The sequence below is a fragment of the Peromyscus maniculatus genome, chromosome 14 (genome assembly GCF_049852395.1).
Source record: "Peromyscus maniculatus bairdii isolate BWxNUB_F1_BW_parent chromosome 14, HU_Pman_BW_mat_3.1, whole genome shotgun sequence".
NCBI lineage: Eukaryota > Metazoa > Chordata > Mammalia > Rodentia > Cricetidae > Peromyscus > Peromyscus maniculatus.
The window spans coordinates 85,573,627-85,587,836 of NC_134865.1; the positions used below are offsets into that span (position 1 = coordinate 85,573,627).

Consider the following 14,210-nt stretch of genomic DNA (forward strand, 5'->3'; position numbering starts at 1 on the left):
CAAATCCTTTTGCTGAGGTTCCCTTGGGCTGTAATACCTGAGGTCCTCTGGTAGGCAGCTGTGGCTGGTCAGGCTGTCCTCATCTGCAGCCATCTCATGTCCCTGTTCAGGCCCCCAGACGAATCTCTGGTAACCATTGTTATATTCATGCCTGCATGGCAGTGCCTAGGGGACGCTCTGCCTCAGTGCCCTCAGCTAAAAGTGGGGTGGGAACCCCCGACCTTAGCTGCCCTGGAAGTTCCCTTTCTAATCTGTTCTTGGGAAGATGACTAAGGGAGAGTGGGGTCTCAGGTGAGGCCTCTTTCTAGGAGACACACCTGCGTGTTCTGGGCAAGGCACGTTCCTCTCCGCTGTCTGGTCCCAGGTCTCCTCTGCACAGCCCTCATCTTGAGGCCTTGCATGAGCTTGCAGTCACCATGCCTGGCTGCTTGGAGTGCCCCTGCCCTGAGAAGGGACTGGGCTCCAGCCATCGCCTTTTCTGCCCCTTTGGTAGCACTTCAAGGAGAGCGTGGTAGCCACTTTGTGAGTGATTAATGAGGCACAAAGAGGAACGGCCTGTGGGCCAGATACGACATGTGGGGCCTCTTGACAGTGGCACCCTGGTTCCTGCCTCAGCTCTGGAGCTGGCACACTAAGGAGAGTGACTGGCCTTCAGCTGGGGTCCCCTGCCAGCTACTCTGGCAAGGAATCCAGAGGCCAGAGCACATCTGGGCTATGATTGGGTTTCATGGATCTGTGTATTAATGCTATTGTCTCTTCTAGGCCTCTAGTCTATGTCTGGATTGTGGGGAGGGAAGAGAGTAAAGATGATGTGGAAAGCTGGGCTTTGGCTCAGCAGCCCCTGTCTCCTTCCTGGTGCAGGCTCCACCGTGACTTTCTTCTGGCCTTCAGGAATCATCCTTGCCCCATCCCTCCTGTGTGCAGCCTGATCATTCCCTTTCTGCCCCATCAGTGCCCACAGTGGCCCCAGCAGCGAGATGCATTTAGTGCCCACACCCTGCCCTAGCCTTCACTCCATCTCCTCCCCTGGTCCAGGGCTCCACCAGGATCCAGTTCCCTTTAGTCAATCCCCTGGGTGGCTCCAATGACCAGAACAGATCTGTCCCTGGATGGGCAGGTCTAAGATGCACTTATCTGTGTGTGTCTGTGAGAGCATGTGTGTGCATGCATGTGTTTGTAGGTGTGAGCATTTATCTCGGGGATCATGGAAAGGTCCGACTGCTACCCCAACTCCCCAGTGGCTCTGTAAGTTGTGGAAGTGTGCCTTATTGCTATTTTGGTGGCTAGGTGGAGGTGAGACAGAAAGGAGGGCCCAGATCTCCTTAGGATTATCTGCTAAGTGAAGCCAAGGATGTTAGTGTAAGTGTAATGACAGGTCTTTATTGGGAACACTGTAACGTTCACCTTTCCTTCCTGTAAAATGGAGCCAGACTGATTTGACCTTTTCATGTACTAGGGTCAGCCATTTCCTATATCTAGTAGTTTAGTATTTCTTTTAGAGACCAGTAGGATTGTCATTATGGGATTCCAGCTGCTTTAAATACTTCAGAACCTCAAGGAAACCATAGTTGAGCTGCAAAGAATACTGTAATCATGGCTGCTACTGAAACCACAGGAGTGGCCCAATGTCCGGCCATGTATATAAGACCCAAAAAAGCTTAAAAAATGTTCTAAACACATAAAAACGGAGACAGATGTGGCTTCCTAGTCTTATGTTTCTCATGCTAGCTGCAGTAAAGAGACACATCTCCCAGATGAGCTAAGATGCTTGGCAGGTTTAATTTTTTGCTCATATAGACAGAAAAGGTTACAGATATGCAGTAAAGCAGGTTCAGGTAGAAAAGACCTCTAAATAGGTTACAATGTGTTTAACAGTGTGTGTAGGCTTAAGAAAGAAAAGAAAAAGTATTGGTGAAATTATTAAGGCCACTCCACATAGTTAAAAGGGAGATTTATTTAGTGGCGTAACTTACAAATGAAGGGGTAGGTAGGTTGCAGGGTCTGGGAAAGATGCAGCGCAGTCCGGCGGTGTTCTCTGGAGAACTCTGCTCAGTCTATCTTCAGTGTCCAGGGTCCAGGAAACAGCGCATCCAGATCTCGGGTCTTCAGGGTCCTCTCTTGGCCCCGCCTTGTAGGTGTGACAGTTACCTAAGCCTCAATGGGGGTTGGAACTTCCAGATCAAAGCTGGAATGGCTACCCACTACAAAAAAGGGTATAGACAGTCATAGAAAAAATAGTTGAAAGATAATAAAGTCTTTAAAGAAAGAGTAAAGTAATATAAAGAAAAAAAACCACATAAAGATGGAAAATACATAGGGAGTCTGGATCCTGTATGTTATTGTGTTGTCTTTAAATTTTTTGATTGCTGATGAAAAATGATAGTTGTTGAGAGACACTGGATTATGGAGACTGCTAAATTAAACCAACCTATATATTTTAAAAATGTCTTAATTTCAAAATTTAAGTCAGAAAATGTATTACGTTGGGGGAGAGGTTATACTTTTATTTCCACAGGAAAGGCAAGGCTGGGAATTCCTTCCAGATTAATAGAGATCAGATTTGACTGGGGGAGACCTCCTAAGTATCTTGGCTACAGACATGGGGAGGAAGCCAAAAAAGACTACAGGACAGATGATGTATGAGCTGATCCTTTGACATGGCAGGAGCTCTGAGATGAGATAAAATATGATAAATCTTGTTTGCTACAGAGTCCTCATGAATTATTATTACATGCCATCCTTTCACATGGCATGGATGGAGATTTATATTACAGTTTGATTTTACATTCCAAATGGACTTATAAAGTTGACAGATGCCTTTTAGCTTCTCAAACAGAACAAAAAACATCTTTAACTGACTTGTGCACACTGCACATTCCATATTTGTGTTAACACAGATGTGTTTGCTACCTTTGAAAGTTTATGCATTTTCAGAGCGAGGGGACCAGACACCAGTGAAAACAGATGGCTCAGGTGATCCCGCATCTCAGAACACCTCTGTTACAGTTTCCTCCGAGTTTTACATCCAGAATAGCTTCAAGGCTGCTGGTGGAGATAGTACAGCCTCACAGAATACTCCAGCCAGGACTTGACCATTATACTGATTTTCTCAGGATCTCTCAAAGATTCCAGGGCACCCAGACAACAGGAAGCAGTCTAGAGAAAACAATGCCCACATTCCCAAGAGATGGGTTATAGATGTTTTTCATCATTTGGGGAGGGGGGTTAATTAAAAATTGGTCATGGTCAGAAAAAATGCTAAACAAAGGAATTAGATTCAAAGATCTCTTTCTGAAGGAAAAAGGGGGCTATAACATAGAAATGATGAGATAAAGGGGTAGATTATTGAGTCTACTTTTGAACAACTACTAATCTCAAATATTTTACATTGGTATAGATTTTGGTTTATTGATACAAATTTAAGGTTAATTTTGTTATACTGTATGTATGTTTCTATTCTTGTTTAAGATATTGTACTATGCAACTCATTTAAAAAGGTTATGTAAAGTTCTGGTCTTTAAAAGCTATTTAGGATAATAAATACAGGTTAACAGTGATCTAAAATTACCAAACTTATAGTCATATTAGATATATTTTCAAAGTCATACAGAGATATATTTTAGATAGATGGGTGATCTTCAAACACTTTGAAGACCTGCAGAATATGACATTTAACTGCTGTTTTTGAGTCAATCTTGCTCCTGTAAGTTAGCCCAATCATGTTCCTGTTGCTAACCTCAATAAAAACTCATTGGTTCACAAAAAAAGAATATGGCATTTAAAATGTTTTAATAAGGCTTTTCATGACAGTGAGACACATCTGCTCCTGACAGCACCAGTCTACTTCAGAGAAGATGGTGGGCATCGAAGAAACTCCATATGGAGTTTTGCCCTGGCCAGCGGGGTCTTCAACGGGGACCTAAAGGGAGGGCTGGCGAATGAGAGGGACAAGAGACACAAAGAATGAGAGCAAGACAGGACGTCTGATTGAGCTCCAAAATTTTATTTTTCTCTCAAGGCATATATAGGTAGGCAGAGGGGGTTGAGAGCAGGAAGGGACTTAATTATGGGCTGTTCGGCCAGCAGGGAATGTTGCTCTGCAGGTTATCTATCTACCCTTGTCTAACTGCCTAATTGCCTAACTGAAGCTCATTCACCTGATATCTGAGAAGAGGTTCTGATATCTGTGGGAAGAGGTTCTGGTGCTATGGAGACTTAAGCAAGGCCTAGATCTAAGAAAAGAGGAGAGAAACCCAAATATGGCAGCATGTGTGTCAAAGGTCACTTAGGCTTATGGCTCCTGTCAGACTTTGCTTCCTTTATGGCAAAAGATGGCCATTTGAGCAAGAAACTGTCCTTGCCTCAACTGCTGGCAGTTACTGTCCAAATTGGACCAGCAGAACACAAAGAAAGTGACTGCTTAATTTTGCCAAGACAAGGAAGGACAGTCCTTCAAGAATTCCTGCTTCACAGAAAAGTCTGTCAGATATTCTAGGCCTGTAGGCCAAAATGGATGCCCCAATGTTGCAGAGGAACTTTGGATGACTGTCTAGGCATCCAGATGTCCCTGTTGTTAGGTAATATCACATCCTTCTGGTGTTTTTGATGGAGTTAAAGATGAAATAGTTAAACTTATAGTTTTCCTTAGTTATGATAAAAGGTAAATTAGGTATAAAACTTTAGACTCACAAAGATAAGATAGATAATAGAATATTTTCTCTAAATTTGCCAAATACAAATGGGCTAGATATTGTAACTGTAATTCTTACATGATAACTGTTTTTGTTGCATATAGTTTTACTATGTTAAAGTTAAAAACCTTCCTTTTTAATTAGACATATGGGGAAATATTATTGAATAATCTTTTTTTTGTACACTGTGTAGATGTGTTGTTCTTATTGGTTAATAAAGAGCTAACTGGCCAATAGCTAGGCAGGAAGAGGCTAGGCGGGAGATCCAGACTGAGAAAATGCTGGGAAGAAGGGTGAAGTCACCAGACAGACACAGAAGGAGCAGGACATGTAGAAGATGAGGTAACAAGCCGTGAACTACATGGCAGCATGTAAATTAATAGAAATGGCTTAATTTAAGTTGTAAGAGCTAGTTAGTAACAAGCCTAAGTTATTGGCCAAGCATTTATAATTAATAAGTCTCTGTGTGGTTATTTGGGAGCTGGTGGGACAAAATATCCTGTCTACAGTAAGGTATCATGGGGCAGGCCTCGTTCAGTTGTTTGAAGGGCTTTTCAGTAAAGCTGGGTTTGTGAGATGTGCCAGTTCCTTTTATACCACCGTGACCACATGTCTCAAGAAACAACTCAAGGGAGCAAAGATTTACTTTTGTTTGGCCTCATGTGCTTGCTCAAACATCATAGTAGTGGGAGTGTGTGGAAGAGGCTATTTATTTCTTGACAGATGGGAAACAGAGATAAAGGGAATATAGTATCCAGGGTCAGATATAATGCCAAATACATACCCACAGTGATCTACTTCTTCCATCCAGCCTTTTTCCTACTGTTTACCACTTTGACATAATGCCACCACCTTCTGACTCCACCAAGGGGTTGATACTGTAGCTGGAAGGTTTCTCCAGTCTCACCCGGCCCCAAGGTCCCATAGCCAATTATAAAATAATCACTCAGAAGCTAATATTAATTATAACTGCTCAGCCATTAACTCAGGCTTATTACTGACTAGTTCTTATGCTTAAATTAAACCATAATTCTTATCTATGTTTAGCCACGTGGCTTGGTACCTTTTCTCAATTCTGCCTTGTCATCTTGCTTCCTCTGTGTCTGGCTGGCAACTCCTGACTCAGCCCTTCCTCCTCCCAGAATTCTCCTAGTCTGCTCGCCCCGCCTATACTTCCTGCCTGGCTACTGGCCAATCAGCCTTTTATTAAACCAGTGTACAAGAGCATTATCCCACAGCATTGATCCACTGGTTATTCGGAGCTAGCAAGACTTAACCACTTCTGGAAAGTCCTTCTCAGTTGCCCCCACAGGTATTCCATCACTTAGTCCAGTGAAGGTGAAACATAACAAGTCTGTCTAATATCTGTGATCCCTGTTATCTACCTACCTGTCACCTTTATTGTCATCTAATTCTGTCATATATTGTTTATGTACTCATCTATCCTCTACCATCTGTCCATCATCTCTTGTTAGCCTTGGATACTTACCTCTGAAACTCTGGAGCAAAACCTAACACAGTGCAGTATCAGGCGCATTGACCGGCTACATTTACTTCAAGTGGAAGATCAGGATGATGATGATGATTATTATTTTAAAAGATAAAGTTGGTCTCTAATTTGCTATGTAGTCAAGAATGACCTCAAACTTCTGATCCTCCTGTGTATGCCTTTGGAGTATTGGGAATACAGATATCTATCACCACACATGGTTTATTATGCAATGGAGATCAAACCCAGGGCTTCCTGCATGCTATACAAGTACTCTGCCAAATGAACTATATCCCTAGCCCAGAGCCAGAATTAAAACACACACATACACACACACACACACACACACACACACACACACACACACACACACATATATTTATGTTTTTGAAATTAAAATATACTTATACCACTTCCCACTTCCCTTTCCTCCCATCCAACATTACCTCTCTTTCTTTAATTGTTTTCTAGCACATATATTTACATATATTTCTAAATATATAATTATAACCAGGACTAGCATTTTTTTTTTGTTTTTGTTTTTCGAGACAGGGTTTCTCTGTGTAGCTTTGCACCTTTCCTGGAACTCACTTGGTAGCCCAGGCTGGCCTCGAACTCACAGAGATCCACCTGGCTCTGCCTCCCGAGTGCTGGGATTAAAGGTGTGCGCCACCACGGCCCGGTTTAGGACTAGCATTTTAATGACGTCTGTTTCAATGCTTTGCCAGGGATAGATGTGACAACAAGCTATGCAGAAAAAACAGTAACACAGGCGTGTTCTCACTCATTTCTGTGTCTACCACAGTGTTTGGTCTCTTTTCTTGGGTCTAGGTCAAAGGAGCAAGTACTTTATGAAACATGACATTTTGGGACAAAAGATCAGAACCATATGGACTTACACTGTGGCTGCTCTCATGCACATCCTGACTGAGACTGGGGTCTTCCTCCCCTGGGCAGAATGCCTGAGCATGGAGTGAACAGTGAGGGAGCCTGGTACAAGGGTGAATATGTGCTTGGAGAGAAGGGGAGCAGGGTATGGCTTCCCTAAGTCTGGCATGTCCTCTGTGCCCTGCAGCTTGACTCTCCCACACCTGCTGTAGGGGAGCTCCACCACTTGGTCTCTTTCTCTATGGGGTATCTGCAGCCTACCACAGGAAAAGATCCTGTGACTACATGGTATGTGTGGGGGGGCCGACTTGGGGTTCAATCAAGTAAGCATATGGACCTTCTGCTCTGCACAGCTGGCCAGTGTCACATCCTACTTTGACAATCCACTTAGTTCCCAGCACATATCTATGCCAGATTAGAAGGCTGTTCAGGGGTAAGGGACTTGGTGTGACTTCGTCATAAGTGCCCAACAGCTGGATGGACTTGCAGGAACAGGATCTGGGGGGAGGGCCATTCCTGTGTCCAGAGCTCAAGTTTCATTGGAAGATGCACATTCATGGTCATTGAATGGAAGGGGCTAGGGCAGCAGAGGGGTGCTGTGCTGGATAGGGTGGGGACCGCCATAGAAGAGAAGTGGGTGGTATGCTGAAGGCAGTGGGGTAAACACAGGAAGGGAGGACAAGGAAGGATTTGTGTGTGCAAAGCTTGAGGCATGGGCCCTGCTCTGGGCCAGGATGGTTAGAGCTGTATCTCAGGGGAGGGATGCTGGGAATTAGCCAGTATGTATGTTCTCGTAAGGACTTGTGTGACTGTGTTGTGTATGGCCCCTGTGCTGTGGGTATTACATGATACCACACTGTGATGCACATGTGGACGTGTCTCTCTGTGTGTTCTGAGACAGTCTTCATGTGGTTTATGTGTGCACATGTCATATGGCTGCATATGTCACTTCCCACGCAGGCCGGTGACCCGATGCTACAACTGGTGTCATGCGACAGTTCCCAGGTTGTGGTCGAGTGCAAGTGGGTCAAGTGTCAGTTTCTGTGTGGGCAGTCATGGCTACTACCTCTGTGCCTGGCTAGCACAGGTATTCTGTCTCCTCTAGGCTGTGCCTGTTAGGAGCTGTAATTGATGTCCTCTATAGAAATTCCACAGGCGTGTCATAAAAGCCATATCATAGATGTTCACCATAGACATCATGTGGGGATATCTCACACACATACACATGTGGTTATCACAGTGTGAACATCACACATACATGTCATGCCAGAGAATACAAACCATGGATGTCACACCACAGAGGTCAGGATGGGACTCAGATAGCATCAGGGACACATCCTGCTGTGGGATGTTTTTCTGTATGCTGTGAATATGTGTTGCTCTGATTGGTTGATAATAAAGCTGCATTGGCCTATGCAGAAAATCCAAGCAGATATATGGAGAGAAGAAAGGAGAATCTGGAGAAATGCCAGCCTGTTGCCCAAGGAGCAACATGCCAGCAGACCAGTAAAGCCACGGAACACGTGGCAATACATAGATTAATAGTTCTGGGTTAAGATATAAGAGCTAGATACAAGAGGCCTGCCATAGGCCAGACAGTTTGTAAATAATATTAACCCTCTGAATGATTATTTTATAAGCGGCTGTGGACCGCTGGGCCAGGTGGGACCAGAGAAAACTTCAATATAACATCCAGTAAAACTCAGCCTGAAATCAGTTGGTCTCAGAGCTGGAGGTTCCAAAGGTGTGTCCAGTGGTTGTGGTGTTTGTGTCTATGTGTTTATAGTGCTGAAGGAGGTGTAAGGGCTTAGGAGGATAGGATGCTTCCTGGTGTGGGAGCTCCTGGGTAAGATCTAGAGTGCTATGGGGCATCAAGAGGTGGTGGAGAACTATGCAGGGTCAATAGATATGCAGACGTGAGGGAGGCGGTGGAGGTGGGAAATCTGCACTTCCCGAGACCATGTGGTCAGTTTGGGTTTGGGATCATCTCCCAATAAGAAGTTGAGACAGGGCTGGCTCAGTGGTTAAGAGCATTTACTGGTCTTGCAGAGGACACAGATTCAATATCCATCACCCACATGGTGGCTCACAACCATATGTAATTTCAGTTCCAGGGGATCTGATGCTTCTTCTCACTTCATCCCCTGTTCCTTCCCCTGCAGATGTCTATATTTTCTACATGCCAGGAGCATCTGTCTGGGCCTCAACCTCCCTCCACAGTGCCACATAAAGATGTATCCCTTGATCTACACCACAGGGTAGAATCCTGATGCACACCATGGCAGGAAACAGATGTCTCAAACACCAGGCCACCCCTGGTAATCTCTCACTTTCCCAACTTCTTGCACCAGTGGGAGAGGACCCCCACTTGCCCTGGGCTGTCTTCTGCATTGCCCACTATTACTCTGCCCTTGCATTTCCGTGTTGCCCAGTTCATCATGGTATATACCTCTCCTCTGTGCCTCTCCTGCCTCTCTTCCTGGCAGCCATAGCCTGTGTGGATTAAATCCTTCCCCAGAATGAATCCCACACAATCTGACTAGTAGATCTTTGGAGGAGACTTGGGATAGAGCTTCATACTGGTTGGGTGAGGTTTTAGCATGTTGGCATGGGGGGAGGGGCATCGTATGTAGGAAGGATATGAACTTTTAGGGGCCTTAAGGTCAGCTGTTAAACGCTAACTTCTGTCCCCAGTAGATTTACCAGTTTGACATTTAAGCCTCCAGAACCCCAAACTGTGCCTTTGTTTGCAGGTAGGATCTTAAAAGAGTAAGTTATGATGAGGGCTAGGGTGTACCTCCTCCAGCCATCTGTGCACTTATGAGGAGAGATCAGGACGTAGACACACAGAGGGATGGCCTGTGAGGACACACAGAGGAGAAGGCATCTACAAGCCAAGCAGAGCCCTGCTGAGAACCCACCTTGTCAACACCTGATCTGGGGCTTCTACTAGGGGTGGAGACAATAAACACCAGTTATGGAGGCAGCTGAATCCATAGCCGCTCAAGGTCACTGAAAAGCACATGCTTCTCAGCTGGTGTGGGAGGGAGGCTTTGCCTGGCCAGCCTGGTGGCCACCCTGGGTTTCGGCCTGCCTATGGCAGCAGGGTAGCCTCAGCTGGGATGAAACTGTCTGGCGGGAGGAGGTGCCCAAGCTCTTGACGGTTCTGGATGGCAGGGCTGAAACCCGGCTGTGAGTGGCTCACTGAGGGAGGCCTGAGAGGACACAGGATCAGGAGGGAGGTCGAGGGGACTTGGTAGCTCATTGCTCTGCCTAACTGGGTCTTGTTCCTGAATGTCAGGGCTGATCCACACAAGAAGGGCACAGTGAGATACAGAATATTAGAAGAATGTTTTATTGTTGAAAATATCTAAACAACAGCAACACACACGTACACACACATGCACACACTGAGACCTTAAAGACATTTATAGTCTCGGGAGGAAGGAGCTGTTAAAAGTCTGAGTTCTCTAAGAATTTCCTACCAGTCACAGAAGGGCAGAGGCCCATATTTTCTTCCTGTCTAGAGATTCTGACTTCTCATTGGCCCTGAGAGGTAATGAAGAAATAGACACAGGGATACTGTTCCTTGGCCAAAGCAGCCCTGGTACCCCAGCTCTGTCTCCCTGGATGATTACTCCAAATGGTGTTCTCTACTGTAAGTGGTCCAGTCTGGATACCAGGCCGGCAGGGCAGACCTGCTGTACCATGGCTTTCTTCTAACCATCCCTTTATTCTTCCCAGTTGCTCCTTGGCCTGATTTTTTCTTTTTCTTTTTTTTTGCTGGGGGGAGGGCCTGACTCCCTCTCCTGGAGGTTTTTCTGGCCGGTCACCCAGCCAATATTCCGTGGCCTCTGCACTTGTCCCCGCTCGGGCTTTGCAGAGTCCACACAAATGCAATTCTTCTGAGTGTCTCCCCAGAGTGTGTAGCTGGGATCTCTACGGAGGTGGCGGTGGCCTTGTCTCGAGGTTTTGCCGTCAACGGTGTCTGTGGGTTAGATCTCGCGTCTGAGAATCCAGCGTGTCGAGTGGGTAGCCGGAAGAGGGGCCTGCACAAGGACTCTCGTCTTGAGGAGGCTCGTCCCAACCGTCTGAGAGACACAGGGCCTTTCCTTGGCCTAGGGTTCACAGAGGTGTCAGGAAGGAAGCTGCCCACACGTAGCTGGCGCAAAGGCGACCAGAGTGACTTTCAGAAGTCTCTTCTGGAACTCCCTTCGGGCTGTGGTGACCCTGGTGTTCCTAGCAGAGGTCTCCTTTCAGAGGATGGTTTGGTAAGGACGGCTCCGACGCCGATCCCCACACAGCTGGACCGAGGCAGTGTGGGCTCCCAGGTCCTCCTGAGCAAAAGCTCTGAGGTCTCAGATCCCCTGGTGCCAGTTTGTAGGGAGATGGTCCTTTTGCCCCTCCAGTTAGTTATCTGGAAACTGTTGTGAGGTGTTGCCCAGGTCTGGGACAGAACCTGTTGTCCACATGGTCCTCCACAGGGTCAACCATCGAGAGTGTTGATTCAGAGAGTTGTAGGGTCAGAGGGTGGCGATGTCAGAGGGCAGCGTGGCCTCCATGTTAGGCTGCACAGTAGGACGGACGGGGTTCTGCAGGGCCTCAGAGGCCCTGATCATCCCAGAGGAAGTGGCCTAGGCCCCCTGCCCAATCATGTTCCTGTAGTCAGGGGCCAGTGTCTGCTTCAGCTCCACCACGGAGGAGAAGATCCACTTCACCTGTGGGTAGGTGAGAGTAAATCAGAGACCGCACCCAAGCTCGGGCCCTTCACTCCCGTGGGTGAGACAGAGGCTCCTCCCTCCTGTGGTTCCTCTCATACAGGTAGGAGACTGGGGATGGCAGGGGGCCAGGGTGGGATAGATGAGGAGACAGTGTGGACACACTGTGGGAGGCTGAGAGGGGGGTGGTGTGGAGACAGCTCGAAGATTACACTGGGCCACGGTGAGGCTAATGGGGACATCAGGAGGGTAGTGTGGTAGTTAGCGCGGGACAGCAAGGGCCATCATAAGGGATGGTGTGGAACACAAGGAGCTCTCACAAGACAGTGTGAGGATCACATAGGCTCTCGGGAGAGACAGAATGCTAGACAGCGTGGGACACTGCGGGGAGTCACAGAGAGCAAAGTGGGCCCGCACAGGGAGTGGTGGGAACGGTGTGGGGATAGAGTGGGGACAGCAAAGGAACATCATACTGCGTCAGGGAAGAGTGTGAGGACGTTATGGGGCAGCATAGAGCGTCACAGGGGACAGCGGGGGGACGGTGCCGACCTTGTAGAGGGTGACAGTGGCACTGTAGCACACGCTGAGCAGGAAGAGGCTGATGAAGACGGTGATGGTCGTCCAGAGCCCGTCCAGCTCCCCGTCCTGGGCCTCAGCACAGTCGTCATCCAGTTCCAGCTCTGGACAGAGAGGGGCAGTCAGTGTTTGTCCCCACAAGGTGGGGCTGGGAGTGATTCCCTGTGTGGCAAGTGGGTCTGCATGGAGGGGGAGGAGAAAGGACCGGCTGGGCTGGGCCAGCACACCCACCCTGGGGCCAGCTGTCCCTTCTTTCCCCTCTGGGACATCTTGAGATTTGCCAGACACAATGGACCTGACAGTAGGACCTGGACTGTGCAAGGGGCCTCTCTGTTTGCCTCACCCCTCATCCCTCAGTGTAGGAGGAAGCGGCTGGGGAGTAGAGCCCTGCAGCCACAGTGGGCAGTGGCTTTACGGCCCCCCTAACCCTTTGCCTGTCCCCTGGTCACCGGCAGAGCCTGTGCCTGGTCATGCCTGGACTTCAGAAAATTCCGCACTGTGAAGCGATCCAGACCATTATGGTTACGGGCTGTATAATTCACGTAGAACTGAAACATGACCCTGAGGTACCGGAGACAGATTTGGTTCCAGAGGACTTGTGTTGAGCATAGAATGCAGGTCCTTTCAGAAGAGGAAAGCTGTGTCTGATTGTGCTGGCCCAAAGGTGGGCACTAAGATGGTGGTTGGGGGTATGCTGACACATTGCTGGGTGTACGTGTTGTGCAGGGCACATAGATAAGGTCTCAATGTGCTAGGTGTGTGTATGTTGCAAATGTGTATATGTATGTACACGCTATATGGGTTGGGTGATGTTCAGCAGGCTGGTTTTAATGGGTCAGAGTTCAGCATGCATGTGGGTTTCTAGTAGTCTCTCTTTCAGGGCACCAAGAGCCATCTGCCTCAGTCCCTGTGGCACAGGAGTGAGTACAGTGTCCCTGTGGACGTAGAGACCTAGCCCATGCAAAGCTGCCTGAGTTGAGTGTAGAGATGGCCAGGGTCTCTGGCATGCCCATGGCCATTGCGTACCTCTGCAGTGTACTCAGAGAAACCCCTGGTTAGGGAGGTGGGGGAGGGGGGCAAGAAAAGACTGAGGGAGGTGGGGTTTGTGTATTTTCATTCTTGGGGGCTTTCCTAGATGTATTTCTCTGACTAGCAGCTGCTGGTTAGTGGGAAGGCAAGAAAGATGGACTGCCTAAGGCTAAGCCTTGATACCCCAGATCAGGAAGACTCATGAGCTCTGGGTCTGGCAGTGCAGAGAGACCCCATTCTCTTCCTAAAGACAACTCAGGCCTCAAACCCTGGGTAGATCTCACAGCCCATGACCAGCCTCTATATCCCAGAAAGAACCACAGTTTCACAGGGTCCCAGGGCAGTGCTGGGTGCTTTATTTATACAAGGGAAGGGTGGAGATGGGTGTCAGTGTTCCTTAGGACCTAAGAGCTTTCTGGGTGCTGAGCTCATTTACCCGGAGATCGGGAGATGGTCTTCTGTGTCATGTGGTTGTGCAGAGACTCGTGTAACACGGAGCAGGTGAAGCTACCTCCTCTTTCCCACTTGCTCTTTGGCACATTGAGCTTGCTGTACATGAAGTAAGACCCGTTGGTCTCCATGACAGGCAGGGTGTTCTTGTAGTTCTGCTCTTGTTTTCCGTTGCTCTCCCACTCCACATGGATGTCCTCAGGGAAGAAGCCTGTGACCAAGCAGGTCACGCTGACCTCTGTTTTGGTCATCTGCTCCGCAGGTGGAGCAAATGTATATACCTGTGGCATTCGGGCTTGCACTGTAGGGTGAGAAGTAGGCATAGGGGTCATTTAAGTGGAGACTTAATGGAGTGGGTCATTAAGTGTC

At 47.7% G+C, this 14,210-nt stretch overlaps 2 gene segments (V, D, J or C); both read right to left on the reverse strand.

Annotated features, from left to right (window-relative positions):
- The window catches only part of LOC102921979 (Ig alpha chain C region-like), a 213,417-nt gene that overhangs the window by 46,403 nt on the left and 152,804 nt on the right, over positions 1 to 14,210 (reverse strand).
- The window catches only part of LOC102920138 (immunoglobulin heavy constant gamma 2A-like), a 156,629-nt gene continuing 153,363 nt past the window's right edge, over positions 10,945 to 14,210 (reverse strand). Inside the window, 3 exon segments of the C gene segment in view lie at positions 10,945 to 11,786; positions 12,336 to 12,466; positions 13,828 to 14,142. Coding sequence covers positions 11,703 to 11,786; positions 12,336 to 12,466; positions 13,828 to 14,142 — 530 coding nt within the window.